The sequence below is a fragment of the Balaenoptera physalus genome (assembly GCF_965194825.1).
Source record: "Balaenoptera physalus genome assembly, chromosome: 8".
In the NCBI taxonomy this organism is placed as follows: Eukaryota; Metazoa; Chordata; class Mammalia; order Artiodactyla; family Balaenopteridae; genus Balaenoptera; species Balaenoptera physalus.
In genome coordinates this window covers 77,210,604-77,225,380 of record NC_138887.1, presented here as the reverse complement: position 1 = coordinate 77,225,380, position 14,777 = coordinate 77,210,604, and the positions used below count along the sequence as shown (strand labels likewise).

Sequence of the window (14,777 nt, the reverse complement as noted above, 5' to 3'; positions counted from 1 at the left end):
TTTTTGTTTTTATCTCCCTTTCTCTAGGAGGTGGGTCAAAAAGGATCTTGCTGTGATTTATGTCATAGAGTGTTCTGCCTATGTTTTCCTCTAAGAGTTTGATAGTGTCTGGCCTTACATTTAGGTCTTTAATCCACTTTGAGTTTATTTTTGTGTATGGTGTTAGGGAGTGTTCTAATTTCATTCTTTTACATGTAGCTGTCCAGTTTTCCCAGCACCACTTATTGAAGAGGCTGTCTTTTCTCCATTGTATATTCTTGCCTCCTTTATCAAAGATAAGGTGACTATATGTGTGTGGGTTTATCTCTGGGCTTTCTATCCTGTTCCATTGATCTATATTTCTGTTTTTGTGCCAGTACCATACTCTCCTGATTACTGTAGCTTTGTACTATAGTCTGAAGTCAGGGAGCCTGATTCCTCCAGCTCCGTTTTTCTTTCTCAAGATTGCTTTGGCTATTCGGGGTCTTTTGTGTTTCCATACAAATTGTGAAATTTTTTGTTCTAGTTCTGTGAAAAATGCTATTGGTAGTTTGATAGGGATTGCATTGAATCTGTTGATTGCTTTGGGTAGTATATTCATTTTCACAATGTTGATTCTTCCAATCCAAGAACATGGTGTATCCCTCCATCTATTTGTATCATCTTTAATTTCTTTCATCAGGGTCTTATAATTTTCTGCATACAGGTCTTTTGTCTCCTTAGGTAGGTTTATTCCTAGGTATTTTATTCCTTTTCGTTGCAATGGTAAATGGGAGTGTTTTCTTAATTTCTCTTTCAGATTTTTCATCATTAGTGTATAGGAATGCAAGAGATTTCTGTGCATTAATTTTGTATCCTGCTACTTTACCAAATTCATTGATTAGCTCTAGTAGTTTTCTGGTAGCATCTTTAGGATTCTCTACGTATAGTACCATGTCATCTGCAAACAGTGACAGCTTTACTTCTTTTCCGATTTGGATTCCTTTTATTTCTTTTTCTTCTCTGATTGCTGTGGCTAAAACTTCCAAAACTATGTTGAATAATAGTGGTGAGAGTGGGCAACCTTGTCTTCTTCCTGATCTTAGTGGAAGTGGTTTCAGTTTTTCACCATTGAGGACGATGTTGGCTGTGGGTTTGTCATATATGGCCTTTATTATGTTGAGGTAAGTTCCCTTTATGCCTACTTTCTGGAAGGTTTTTATCATAAACAGGTGTTGAATTTTGTCGAAGGCTTTCTCTGCATCTATTGAGATTATCATGTGGTTTTTCTCCTTCAATTTGTTAATACTGTGTATCACATTGATTTGCGTATATTGAAGAATCCTTGCATTCCTGGGATAAACCCCATTTGATCGTGGTGTATGATCCTTTTAATGTGCTGTTGGATTCTGTTTGCTAGTATTTTGTTGAGGATTTTTGCATCTATGTTCATCAGTGATATTGGCCTGTAGTTTTCTTTCTTTGTGACATCTCTGTTTGGTTTTGGTATCAGGGTGATGGTGGCCTTGTAGAATGAGTTTGGGAGTGTTCCTCCCTCTGCTATAGTTTGGAAGAGTTTGAGAATGATAAGTGTTAGCTCTTCTCTAAATGTATGATAGAATTCGCCTGTGAAGCCATCTCGTCCTGCCTGGGCTTTTTTTGTTGGAAGATTTTTAATCACAGTTTCAATTTCAGTGCTTGTGATTGGTCTGTTCATATTTTCTATTTCTTCCTGGTTCAGTCTCGGAAGGTTGTGCATTTCTAAGAATTTGTCCATTTCTTCCAGGTTGTCCATTTTATTGGCATATAGTTGCTTGTAGTAATGTCTCATGATCCTTTCTATTTCTGCAGTGTCAGTTATTACTTCTCCTTTTTCATTTCTAATTCTATTGATTTGAGTCTTCTCCCTCTTTTTCTTGATGAGTCTGGCTAATGGTTTATCAATTTTGTTTATCTTCTCAAAGAACCAGCTTTTAGTTTTATTGATCTTTGATATCATCTCCTTCATCTCTTTTTCATTTATTTCTGATCGATCTTTATGATTTCTTTACTTCTGCTAACTTCGGGGGTTTTTTGTTCTTCTTTCTCTAATTGCTTTAGGTGTAAGGTTAGCTTGTTTATTTGAGATGTTTCTTGTTTCTTAAGGTAGGATTGTATTGCTATAAACTTCCCTCTTAGAACTGCTTTTGCTGTATCCCATAGGTTTTGGCTCATCGTGTTTTCATTGTCATTTGTTTCTAGGTATTTTTTGATTTCTTCTTTGATTTCTTCAGTGATTTCTTCGTTATTAAGTAGTGTATTGTTTAGCCTCTATGTGTTTGTATGTTTTACAGATTTTTTCCTGTAATTTACATCTAGTCTCATAGCGTTGTCGTCAGAAAAGATACTTGATACGATTTCAATTTTCTTAAATTTACCAAGGCTTGATTTGTGACCCAAAATATGATCTATCCTGGAGAATGTTCCATGAGCACTTGAGAAGAAAGTGTATTCTGTTGTTTTTGGATGGAATGTTCTATAAATATCAATTAAGTCCGTCTTGTTTAATGTATCACTTAAAGCTTGTGTTTCCTTAATTTATTTTCATTTTGGATGATCTGTCCATTGGTGAAAGTGGGGTGTTAAAGTCCCCTACTATGATTGTGTTCCTGTCGATTTCCTCTTTTATGGCTGTTAGTATTTGCCTAATGTATTGAGGTGCTCCTATGTTGGGTGCATAAATATTACAATTCTTATATCTCCTTCTTGGATTGATACCTTGATCATTATGTAGTGTCCTTCTTTGTCTTTTGTAATAGTCTTTGTTTTAAAATCTATTTTGTCTGATATGAAAATTGCTACTCCAGCTTTCTTTTGATTTCCATGTGCATGGAATATCTTTTTCCATCCCCTCACTTTCAGTCTGTATGTGTCCCTAGGTCTGAAGTGGGTGTCTTGTAGACAACATATACACAGGTCTTGTTTTTGTATCCATTCAGCCAGTCTATGTCTTTTGGTTGGAGCATTTAATCCATTTACATTTAAGGTAATTATCAATATGCATGTTCCTATCACCATTTTCTTAATTCTTTTGGGTTTGTTATTGTAGGTCTTTTCTTTCTCTTGTGTTTCCTGCCTAGAGAAGTTCCTTTAGCGTTTGTTGTAAAGCTGGTCTGGTGGTGCTGAATTCTCTTAGTTTTTGCTTGTCTGTAAAGGTTTTAATTTCTCCGTCAAACCTGAATGAGATCCTTGCTGGGTAGAGTAATCTTGGTTGTAGGTTTTTGTCTTTCATCACTTTAAATATGTCCTGCTCCTCCCTTCTGGCTTGCAGAGTTTCTGCTGAAAGATCAGCTGTTAACCTTATGGGGATTCCCTTGTATGTTATTTGTTGTTTTTCCCTTGCTGCTTTTAATATTTTTTCTTTGTATTTAATTTTTGATAGTTTGATTAATATGTGTCTTGGCTTGTTTCTCCTTGGATTTATCCTGTATGGGACTCTCTGTGCTTCCTGGACTTGATTAACTATTTCCTTTCCCATATTAGGGAAGTTTTCAACTATAATCTCTTCAAATATTTTCTCAGTCCCTTTCTTTTTCTCTTCTTCTTCTGGGACCCCTATAACTCGAATGTTGGTGTGTTTAATGTTGTCCCAGAGGTCTCTGAGACTGTCCTCAATTCTTTTCATTCTTTTTTCTTTATTCTGCTCTGCAGTAGTTATTTCCACTATTTTATCTTCCAGGTCACTTATCCGTTCTTCTGCCTCAGTTATTCTGCTATTGATCCCTTCTAGAGAATTTTTTTTTTTAACATCTTTATTGAAGTATAATTGCCTTACAATGGTGTGTCAGCTTCTGCTTTATAACAAAGTGAATCAGTTATACATATACAATATGTTCCCATTTCTCTTCCCTCTTGCCTCTCCCTCCCTCCCACCCTCCCTATCCCACCCCTCTAGGTGGTCACAAAGCACCGAGCTGATCTCCCTGTGCTATGAGGCTGCTTCCCACTAGTTATCTATTTTACATTTGGTAGTGTATATATGTCCATGACACTCTCTTACCCTGTCACATCCACCCCACCCCCTCCCCATATCCTCAAGTCCATTCTCTAGTAGGTCTGTGTCTTTATTCCCGTCTTGCCACTAGGTTCTCCATGGCCTTTTTTTTTTTTTTTTCCCTTAGATTCCATATATATGTGTTAGCATACTGTATTTGTTTTTCTCTTTCTGACTTACTTCACTCTGTATGACAGACTCTAACTCCATTCACCTCATTACAAATACCTCCATTTCATTTCTTTTTATGGCTGAGTAATATTCCATTGTATATATGTGCCACATCTTCTTTATCCATTCATCTGTCGATGGACATTTAGGTTGCTTCCACGTCCTGGCTATTGTAAATAGAGCTGCAATGAACATTTTGGTACATGACTCTTTTTGACCTATGGTTTTCTCAGGGTATATGCCCAGTATTGGGATTGCTGGGTCGTATGGTAGTTCTATTTGTAGTTTTTTAAGGAACCTCCATACTGTTCTCCATAGTGGCTGTGAGAATTTTTAATTTCATTTATTGTGTTGTTCATCATTGTTTGTTTGCTCTTTAGTTCTTCTAGGTCCTTGTTAAACGTTTCTTGTATTTTCTCCATTCTATTTCCAAGATTTTGGATCATCTTTACTCTCATTATTCTGAATTCTTTTTCAGGTAGACTGCCTATTTCCTCTTCATTTGTTAGGTCTGGTGGGTTTTCACCTTGTTCCTTCATCTGCTGTGTGTTTCTCTGTCTTCTCATTTTGCTTAACTTACTGTGTTTGGGGTCTCCTTTTCACAGGCTGCAGGTTCGTAGTTCCCGTTGTTTTTGGTGTCTGCCCCCAGTGAGTAAGGTTGGTTCAGTGGGTTGTGTAGGCTTCCTGCTGGAGGGGACCGGTGCCTGTGTTCTGGTGGATGAGGCTGTATCTTGTCTTTCTGGCGGGCAGGTCCACGTCTGGTGGTGTGTTTTGGGGTGTCTGACCTTATTATGATTTTAGGCAGCCTATCTGCTAATGGGTGGGGCTGTGTTTCTGTCTTGCTAGTTGTTTGGCATAGGGTGTCCAGCACTGTAGCTTGCTGGTCGTTGAGTGGAGCTGGGTCTTGGCTTTGAGATGGAGTTCTCTGGGAGATTTTCGCCATTTGATACTGCGTGGAGCTGGGAGGTCTCTGGTGAACCAATGTCCTGAACTTGGCTCTCCCACCTCAGAGGCACAGCCCTGATGCCTGGCTGGAACACCAAGAGCCTGTCATCCACATGGCTCAGAATAAAAGAGAGAAAAAAAGAAAGAATGAAAAAGATAAAATAAAATGAAACGAAATAAAAGAAAGTTATTACAATAAAAAATAATTATTAAAAAAATTTTTTTAAGTAATTAAAAAGAAAAGAAAGAAGAAAGCAACCAAACGAAAAAACAAATCCACCAACAATAACAAGCGCAAAAAACTATACTAAAAAAAAGAAAAAAAGAAAAAAAAAGGACAGAGAGAACCCTAGGACAAATGGTAAAAGCAAAGCTATACAGACAAAATCACACACAGATGCATACACATACACACTCATAAAAAGTTAAAAATGGAAAAATATATATATATCTTTGCTCCCAAAGTCCACCTCCTCAATTTGGGATGATTCGTTGTCTATTCAGATATTCCAGAGATGCAGGGTACATCAAGTTGATGGTGGAGATTTAATCCGCTGCTCCTGAGGCTGCTGGGAGAGATTTCCCTTTCTCTTCTTTGTTTGCACAGCTCCTGGGGTTCAGCTTTGGATTTGGTCCTGCCTCTGCGTGTAGGTTGCCTGAGGACGTCTGTTCTTTGCTCAGACAGCACGGGGTTAAAGTAGCAGCTTATTAGGGGGCTCTGGCTCACTCACGCTGGGGGGAGGGAGGGATACGGAGTGCAGGGCGAGCCTGCAGTGGCAGAGACCGGCGTGATGTCGCACCAGCCTGAGGCGCGCCATGCATTCTTCCGGGGAACTTGTCCCTGGATCACGGGACCCTGGCAGTGGCCGGCTGCACAGACTCCTGGGAGGGTAGGTGTGGATAGTGACCTGTGCTTGCACACAGGCTTCTTGGTGGCTGCAGCAGCAGCCTAGCATCTCATGCCCGTCTCTGGGGTCTGCACTGTTAGCCGTGCCTCGCGTCCGTCTCTGGAGCTCATTTAGGCGGTGCTCTGAATCCCCTCTCCTCGCACACCCTGAAACAATGGTCTCTTGCCTCTTAGGCAGGTCCAGACTGTTTCTCGGACTCCCTTCCGGCTAGCTGTGGCGCACTAGCCCCCTTCAGGCTGTGTTCACGCAGCCAACCCCAGTCCTCTCCCTGGGGTCTGACCTCTGAAGCCCGAGCCTCAGCTCCCAGCCCCCACCCGCCCCGGCAGCTTAGCAGACAAGCCTCTCAGGCGGGTGAGTGCTGGTCGCAGATGTGCCATCTTGAGCACATCATTTAAGTCCTTTGGGCATTATTTTCCAGTTTACAGAGAGAGATGGACTAAACTGAGTATCCAAGGTTTAATATGTCATCTTCCTTCAGACTACACTGTCTCTCTTAACAAACCCAGCATTCTCTTACCATCCTAGCTCCAAGCCTGAGGGTCACTTCTACCCCATTCCTCCAGGTCAATCGCTAAATCATACCCAATCACCCTCATTTCTACTTCCGGCTTCAAATGTTCCACCGTGCCCACACCAGGGCATGAAGTCGTGGAAAGGACGCGGAGTCAGGCAGACCTGGCTCAAGACTTATTTGCAGTAGTGTTCTAAGTGAAGTATTTAGCACGTGACCTTGGTTTATTCATCTGTGAAATGGGGAACAGTGCCTCCCCTCTTGCCTTCCCACATCATCTTGCCCTTGTATTTCAACCTTCCCTCTTCCCTTATCATGTTTCAGACGGCTGAATCTTCCTGAAGTACTGTTTCTACCTGTCCTTTCCTCATATTTAGAAACCCCTAGAGATTCCCTACAATACTAACTTGAAACTCTCAGGCTTGGCTTGGTTTAATAATCTAATCCCATCCTAACAACACCCCAGTATATTCTCCTGCTCTCAGAAAAGAACCCTCCTTTTTAGTCCTGCTGGTTTCTTCATTGAGGGTTCCTTCTGTTCCCTCACACCTTACTCTTTCTGTCCAGGCCAATCCCACCCACCCTTTGGTCCCTCCTTTTCCATGACGTCTTCCCTGACCACGCCTGAAAAAGGATTCTCTACATTTTTCTTGACAAAGGTATGCCTGTCTCCTCAAGTTTTACACCTTCCTCACTTTCTTACTTTCTTCTCTCTTAATCTTTGGTGGCTTATACTGGCCTCAGAAGTTGAAGGGCTGGACTCCATCCAAGTTGTAAATACTGCCCAGCAGAAAAGCAACAGGACATCTGTGGTGTCAACCTGGATGACCAATGACTAACATTACAGCTGGTCAGGGGTGCCCCAAATTTGCCTTTAATATTCCAGTAAAGACACCAGAGGGTGATAGGTAACATCTAACTACAACTAGGGACCAGCTATATGCAACGTGGTCCCTCTAAGCCTTGTCAAGCCACAGTCTCAGAATAACCACATAAAATCTTCAAGTCAAAATCACAAATTTATCTGGAAGGGCATTTTTGTAGTTGAGAAAGATGTTCACTAGACTATGACCTCCTTGAGAACAAGGATCATGTCGTACTCAAAACAGTATTCCCAACAACCCACATAGGGTCTGGTAAGAAGTTGATAAGCAGTGTTTTTTTAATCATTTATTCTCAGTAAATGAAAGATTGATTGACTGGGGGCTATTAGACCATGTTAAAAGTAGGTTGCTGAAACAATTTCTCTGATATCTAAAAATCAAAACAGAGCCATCCTTGTCTTGGACTATATAGGAACTGAAGGACATGGAATAGATTCTCAAGCAAATGGTATTTTGCTTCCTCTGATGTGATAGGAATACTGAGAACGGTCAGCCCTCTCTCTGGCTAACTCTGTATTATCCATTTCTCCTTCTCTCCTGGTACTTTTATACCCTCCAAGGCCAACTTGAAAATGGATCTGGGGAGAAAAATGCCTAACCATCATGGTAATTTTTGGACTCACCTTCCCTATTGTCTCATTCATCTGTCTTGTATACAAAAATAGCTCCACTGCTGGTTTTTTTGGTCTGTCTCAAATCTATTCCTAATGGAATTTAACTAGCTTTTTTGCTCAATTCTAAATAAGATGAAAGTAATGGTAACAAGAAGTGGTGAGGATTAAACACTGAGAGTACAGTCCGAGAACAATGGCACCCAGGCTTCTTCCATCCACAGACCACTTCAATCACATAATACTCCATGGATCACTCCTAGTATCTCCAGTCACATCACACATCAGAATCAAGGGGAAGACGGGTACTGCTTTTGATGCAGTGGCAATGAGGCAATGGTTTCACATCTCTTATGTTCCTTAACAAATTATTAATAAATTTTTGCTGGGAGCAAAAGTACATACCAGTGGTACACAGAATTACATGATCTGTAACCACCATTCATCCACAAGGATGACTGTCATAGGACTGCAGAGTCAATTCCAAAATTCTGATGGTTTATTTGAATCTTTTCCTTTATAATTTATACCCCTCCAACTTCCAAAAGGACGATTTAAGGAATTCAGGATACATATACTCTCAGAAACCGTAAGGAGCCACAATTCACACATAGGCAATACAAACTGATTTTTTCCCTGGTATCATTAACCAGGAAAACCTAACTTGAAGTGAATTATGTACAAGGCACATTCATATATGCTATCCATTTCACCTTTATAACAAACCTAGTATGGCTATTATTCTTGTTGTCACAAAACTGAGACTCAGGGAGATTAAGTAAGAGCTAAAACTACAAAAAAACTTTTAGAAAAAGAAATAGGACCTAGGGTTAGGCAAAGGTTTAAGATTTGACACTAAAAGCACAAGCAATAAGAGAAAAAGATTGATAAACTAGACGTCAAAATTTAAAACTTTTGTGCTGCAAATGATACCATAAGAAAGTGAAAGACAATCTACAGAACAGGAAAATATATTTGCAAATAATATATATGATATGGAACTTGTATCTAGAATAAAGAGCCCTAACAATTCTATAATGAAAAAATAAATAACCCAATTAACAAATGGGCAAAGGATGTGAATAGACATTTCTCCAAAGAAGATGTACAAATGGCTAAATAAGTGCATGAAACGATGAACAACATCATTAGTCACTAGGGAAATATAAACCACACTGAGCTACCACTTCACACTCACGAGGATAGATATAATAAAAGAGACAGACAATAACAAATGTTGGTGAGGATGTGAAGAAACAGGAAACTTCTTTCATTACTAACAATAATGTAAAATGGTGTAGCCACTTTGGAAAAGTTTAGCAGTTCCCCAAACTGTTAAAGAGTTACCACATGACCCCACAATTCTACTCCTAGGTTTATATTCAAGAGAAATGAAAACACGTCCACACAAAAATGTGACACAAATGTTCACAGCACCATTACTCATAATAACCAAAAAAATGGAGCAACCCAAATGTTCATCAGTTGATGAACAGACAATCAAAATGATATAGCCATACAATAGAAAATTATTTGTTAATAAAAAGGAATGAAGTACTGATACATGCTACAACACTGATGAATCCAAAAAAACATCACGCTAGGTAAAAGAAGCCAGTCACAAAAGACCACATAACGTACGATTCCATTTATATGAAATGTCTGGAATAGGCAAATTTATACAGACAGATTAGTGGTTGCCAAGGGCAAGAGGGGGTGGGGGGAATGGTTGATAACGGGTATTTCTTTTTAGGATAATGCAAATGTTTTAAAATTGATTGTGGTGATGGTTATACACTGTAAATATATTAAAAACCATTGACTAGTATACTTTAAATGGGTGAAATTCATGAGAGGTTAACTCATATCTCAGTAAAGATGTTAAAAAAAAAAAAACAACAAAAAAGGTTGCCTAGTGGTTGTGAGACCATGAGAATCTTGCTCTGAATCACTCACATTCCAGATGGCCTCTTGGCACTGTTTACACAGTACAAACATATATGGACAAGCATTACCTTCTTCCACCTGCGGGGGTAAGCAAAATTACAGCACCTCCTCAGACAACCATCTGGTGAGCATGATGCAAACTTTTGTTATTTTTGGAATGCAGTGCTGCAATGTGCTTGTATTTTAATGCACTGGAAGGGCCCAAGAAGCCTGCAACTGGCTAGAGCTCATGGCAGCAGCCCTCTTGTGTGCTGAGTGGGAAGGAAAGGGACCTAAAACTGAAAGTAGAAAGCTCAGAGCACAGCTCAGAAAATTTCCTTGTGACAAAACATATGCACAACACTAGGCAAAGTCCTCCGTACTCCTGAATTCCTCCCCACCTCCCACCCCCAAATAAAGTCTGCTATTCTAGGTCGACATACTTTAAATATAGACACATTATGAATCAGCTAGAATTATATAACGATCAAGCAGGAAGGACCTTTACAAGTATTATGTAATGAATGGAACACAGACACTGGAGCCACTTACTAACTGTGTAACCTTGGGCTAGTTCCTTCCTCCACCTTTCTGTGCCTCAATGTCTTCATCTGGAAAATGGGAATAATAAAGGCAACTGCTTCCTAAAATTGCTGCAAAGATTAAATGAGTTAATCCATGTAAAATATTTAGAATAGTGCCTGGAACATTAGAAGTGTTAAGATTTTTTTTTTTTTTTTTTTTACTATTCTTACAATTATTAATGGGTAAATCTCATCACTTTTATGGAGGAAGATACTAAAGCTCAGAATGATAAAGTGACTCTGCAGCTGGCAGTGACAGAGCCGGCACTAGACTTTAGGACTCTTTGACTCAACTAGTGTTCTACTATAGAGCATTAACGTATAACCAAGCAGGTATAATATCCCTTGACTAACTTTTAGGGCTTGAAAGATACAAATAACAAACTTACAGTGCCTAGTGTTATGTCTCATACAATGTAGGTGTTTGTGAAATGTTTAATCCATCCCCTTTCCATTCCGGGCTTAATCTTCTAATATGTGAAGAGAGGGCTGGACACTAAATCCCAGAATATCCAACGTTCTACTGCACAAAAGGCAGGATGGCTCAGAATGTTGAAGAAAATACACAGAAGCTCTTTTTCTTTTTTCCTTTTCCTCTGATGGAGCACAGGGTACCTGAGTTTGCCTAATATATTAGGGAAAAGAGACTTTTCTTCCTTTCTCTTTCTGTATTTTAGCAGTACACTCATGCAAGCAATTTAGATACTGCTATTCTCAGGGCTTGATGGATGTTTCCAACTTTCAGTAATTGATACCTAACAGTTTAACTCAAGAGGCAAGAGAAGCTCACAAAATAACTACAGTATTTGGCAAAATACAATAAATGTAGCCAAAATGAGCTTTTAAACAATCTCACCATTTCTCTCTTCCACACACACAAACACATGCACGTGCATGCACAATCACTCCGCAGTGTTTAAACCAGCCTATGGGGTCCTGCAATTTCAGGCCTGCCCTCCATCCCTGCAGTCTTGTTGGAGCCTGTTCTCAGCTCTCCAGCCATGTGGGTCTTCTTTCCTTTCCTTACACTTACCAGTTTTTTTCCTGCTTTAGGGCCTTCACACTGACATTCCCTGAGCCTAAAAAGATTTTCCTTACAGCCTCCAACTGCACCTCTGCTATGGCCTCACCACCTACCCAGCTTCTGTTTATCCTTCAGGCTCTGCTTGAATCTTTTCCTCAGTGAAGCCTTCCCCAACGACCCAGACTAGCCTCTCCCATCCTCTCCCCTCAAATCACACACGCTTGGAACTTGCTTCCAACCATGTATCCAATGAATGTCTGTCTCCCCCATCAGACTGTAAGCTCAAGAAAGGCAGGAGCAGTGTTTGTCTTGTTTAACACTGCTTGCCCTGTACCTAGCACAGAGCCAGCACACCCAGCACACCAGTAGCTGGTGAATGAAATTGACAACATCCACCAAGGATTCAAAGGATCAGCTGATAAACTGTTTCCCTAACCTCTCCACTCAAATTTGGACATAAGGCATCCCGTATCAAGCTGTGGACATGACGGAAATAAACTACACAAATGGGTTAGGTACTCCCTTCGGAGAAAAATTCAAAATGAACAAAAACTTAGACTGATATTACATGTATTTTTAAATTACTATGTGCAAAACCATAAGAAAAAAATGTTACTTTTAAAAACCAGCTTCAGGAGAAGAAAATTAGTGATGTCTTCATCAAAGCTTGTCATTAACACTCACACTATGCTCTTTTGGGGAGACTAACTTGCATAGAAGGGTGGAAGAAACAAAAATGCATTTGCTCCTCCTAGGCTATTACCATTCCTTTCCAAAGTAAATGTATCTCCTAAGGAAAGAGAATGTGCTGAACCGTAATTCTAAGTATACCCAGTGTGATGGGCTTCTATGAACAGTTTGTCCACAATGAGGTGGCTTGTGGGCCATGGGAACAAGCAGCATGATGTAAGGACAGTCATCTCTGGCAATGGCTCCAACGCCCCTTTTCTTTAGGGCTTCCACTATGGCATCACTCACAAAATTAACTTCTCTTACTTGGGGCAGAAAAAAGTAGACTCTTTTCCAACAGAACAGATGGTACAGGCACCACATGATAAAGATTCCAAAAGATCCTTCTAGAGAAATTTTGCTTTATTGAAGGATACATAAAAACAGTCAGGGGGAAAAAAAGGTATTTCATGACCAGGAAGTAGGTACAGTACCAAGAGACTAAACCTTGTATATAAAGGAGGAGGAGAAGAAGAAGAAAGAAGAGGCAAAAAAAAAAAAAAAAAAAAGGAGGGGGAGAGATGGAACAAAAGAAGGAAGAGTGTTGAGGATGAAAGAAAACAAGTTACAAGGTGTGTGTGATGGAAAGGGGGGAAGGACCAAGACCAGCGACTAAATTTCACTCAAGGGCATAAGATTATTCATCTTAGAGCTTAGACATACCTCAAAAGCAAATTACTTGATCAAGCACCCTCCCTTTAGGTTAGGAGAACGTTAGCCTCTGACATTCACCGGAGCCCAGCCATGAGGTATCCACATCTAATACAATCTCTTGACATCAAATGAAGGTCCTTGAAGCAAAGGGCAAGTCTTCTAAAACACCCCTCCTCACTCAGTTTCTACTAATGATCACAAGAAAAACAAACAGAACTCATTTGTAACCACACTATGCATAGGGAAGAGGTTCTGGGTATACCCACCAGGTGCACTTTTAGCTGTGCTCTATAACCTCATCAGTCACTATGCCAACTGCTCCTCCCAGACACAAATGTCCTTAAAACACCTCCAGAGAATCACACTACAACCTTAAAAAAAACTGTCCTATGGTCCCCTAGGATGGGAAAATACATCTCCGCCACTCTAAGAGACTGGGAATATTTCTCATTTCAAATACATTGCTATTAAAATGTTAAGTGCCCACCTCATTTTCCATAATAAAAAGTTTAATTTCAAAAAAGTGCCTAGCACAGTTTCCAGAACACATAAGGCTTTTATTTATATACTCATTTATGAAAATGCTCGTCCTGAATCATATTCGCAGCTGAAAAATAGCTGACCTTCTCAAAATATGAAGTACTTCCACAAATTGGAAAGGGGGTGGGGTACTATTTTTAAGCCATTCTGCTCAGCAGGGCAAGAAAAGAGTTGCTAATGCTTGCATTCTATTTTACGGTAATTTCTGAGTCTGTAAAACAAAAAGAAATGCTCAGTGAGAAAACCAAAAACCTTGTGCATACTTTGGAACTGAGACGGAACTCTGATACCTTGGTCTGCACTCGGATGACTCTGCAGGTGACAAAGGGAAAGTGCTTGCTCTGGGGACTTTGTTTGAAAAAGGACCTTTCACCTCTGGGATTCCAGGTTACTGCTGGCATTTATTTGAAACCTTCCCAGACCAGCTCCTTCGCCAGAATTCGAGACTCCCAGAGGACCCCACTGCGGGAATCAGCGCCTCCCTCCCGCTGCCACCGAGGGCATCGTGCCTTTCAAGTCACCCCACATCTCAGGATTTCTTAGCTTTCCTCGAAGTGAGGAAAGCTACGGCCCTCACCCAGCCCCTACAGGGGGCTGTGTCTGTACAGCACGGGAGACATAAAACTGCTGTGGGGAAACATTCCCGGTCCGCGCAGGCCTCGCTGGTCTCAGGAGGGACCGTGACCCCGACCCCCAGAAGGCGCGTCCCGACGCCACCCTCCCGCGGCTCAGACAAAGGACCAGAACCCGGGCACGCCTCCCACTCACCGCTCAGATAGTTGGTCCACTTGTACAGCACCCCCTCCATGGCGCCCGCGGCCACCTTGCCCTCGCCCGCCGGCCCCCTCACTGCCCCAGGCCCCAGGAGGCGAGGAGCACCGGCAGCAGGGCCATCGCCCGGCGCTGCCGAGCCGGCCACTCCCGGCGCCTAGGCCCGGTGCGGGGACACCCCGCGGGCCTCACATCCCGGGCCCGGGGGCGGGGTCACTGTGGCGGCCTCCGCACGTGAGGACGCAGCCGGCCGGTAGCCCGGCGCGGCGGGCCCGGCGCGCTGTCCTCAAGGAGGTAAAGGCACTGGGTGGGTCCGAGGGGCGGCTGAAGCCACCCAAGTGTCCCGAGTGAAGGAGCTGGCTGCTGGCGGCGCCACGGCGCGCTACCTGAGTCCTCGACCCACGGAGCTCGGGGCCCGCTCGCGCATGCCCAGTGCACCGCTTGCGCGCATGTTCCCAAAATCCACCCCGGGGTTTAGAGGCGCCGGCGCCATGGCTGATGTAGTGAGAGAGGCCCGCGGGGAAAATG

General features: G+C 41.7%; 1 protein-coding gene across 11 annotated transcripts in view; it reads right to left on the bottom strand.

Moving 5' to 3' along the window:
* PLEKHA8 (pleckstrin homology domain containing A8) overlaps positions 1-14,777 on the bottom strand; it is a 113,112-nt gene that overhangs the window by 74,461 nt on the left and 23,874 nt on the right. For 6 of the 11 annotated variants that reach the window (XR_014266418.1, XR_014266419.1, XM_082471939.1 and 3 more), the window contains exon 1: positions 14,247-14,700. The exons of 2 other annotated variants lie outside the window; for them this stretch is intronic. Coding sequence is in view for 5 of the 9 variants with exons in the window: in XM_082471933.1 (XP_082328059.1) it covers positions 14,247-14,286 (40 nt within the window). In the remaining 4 variants the exon portion in view is untranslated. Of the gene's footprint in view, positions 1-12,947; positions 13,127-14,246; positions 14,730-14,777 lie in introns of those variants that run through there. 3 more of the 11 variants (XM_082471938.1, XM_082471940.1, XM_082471935.1) reach the window with 3 other exon arrangements.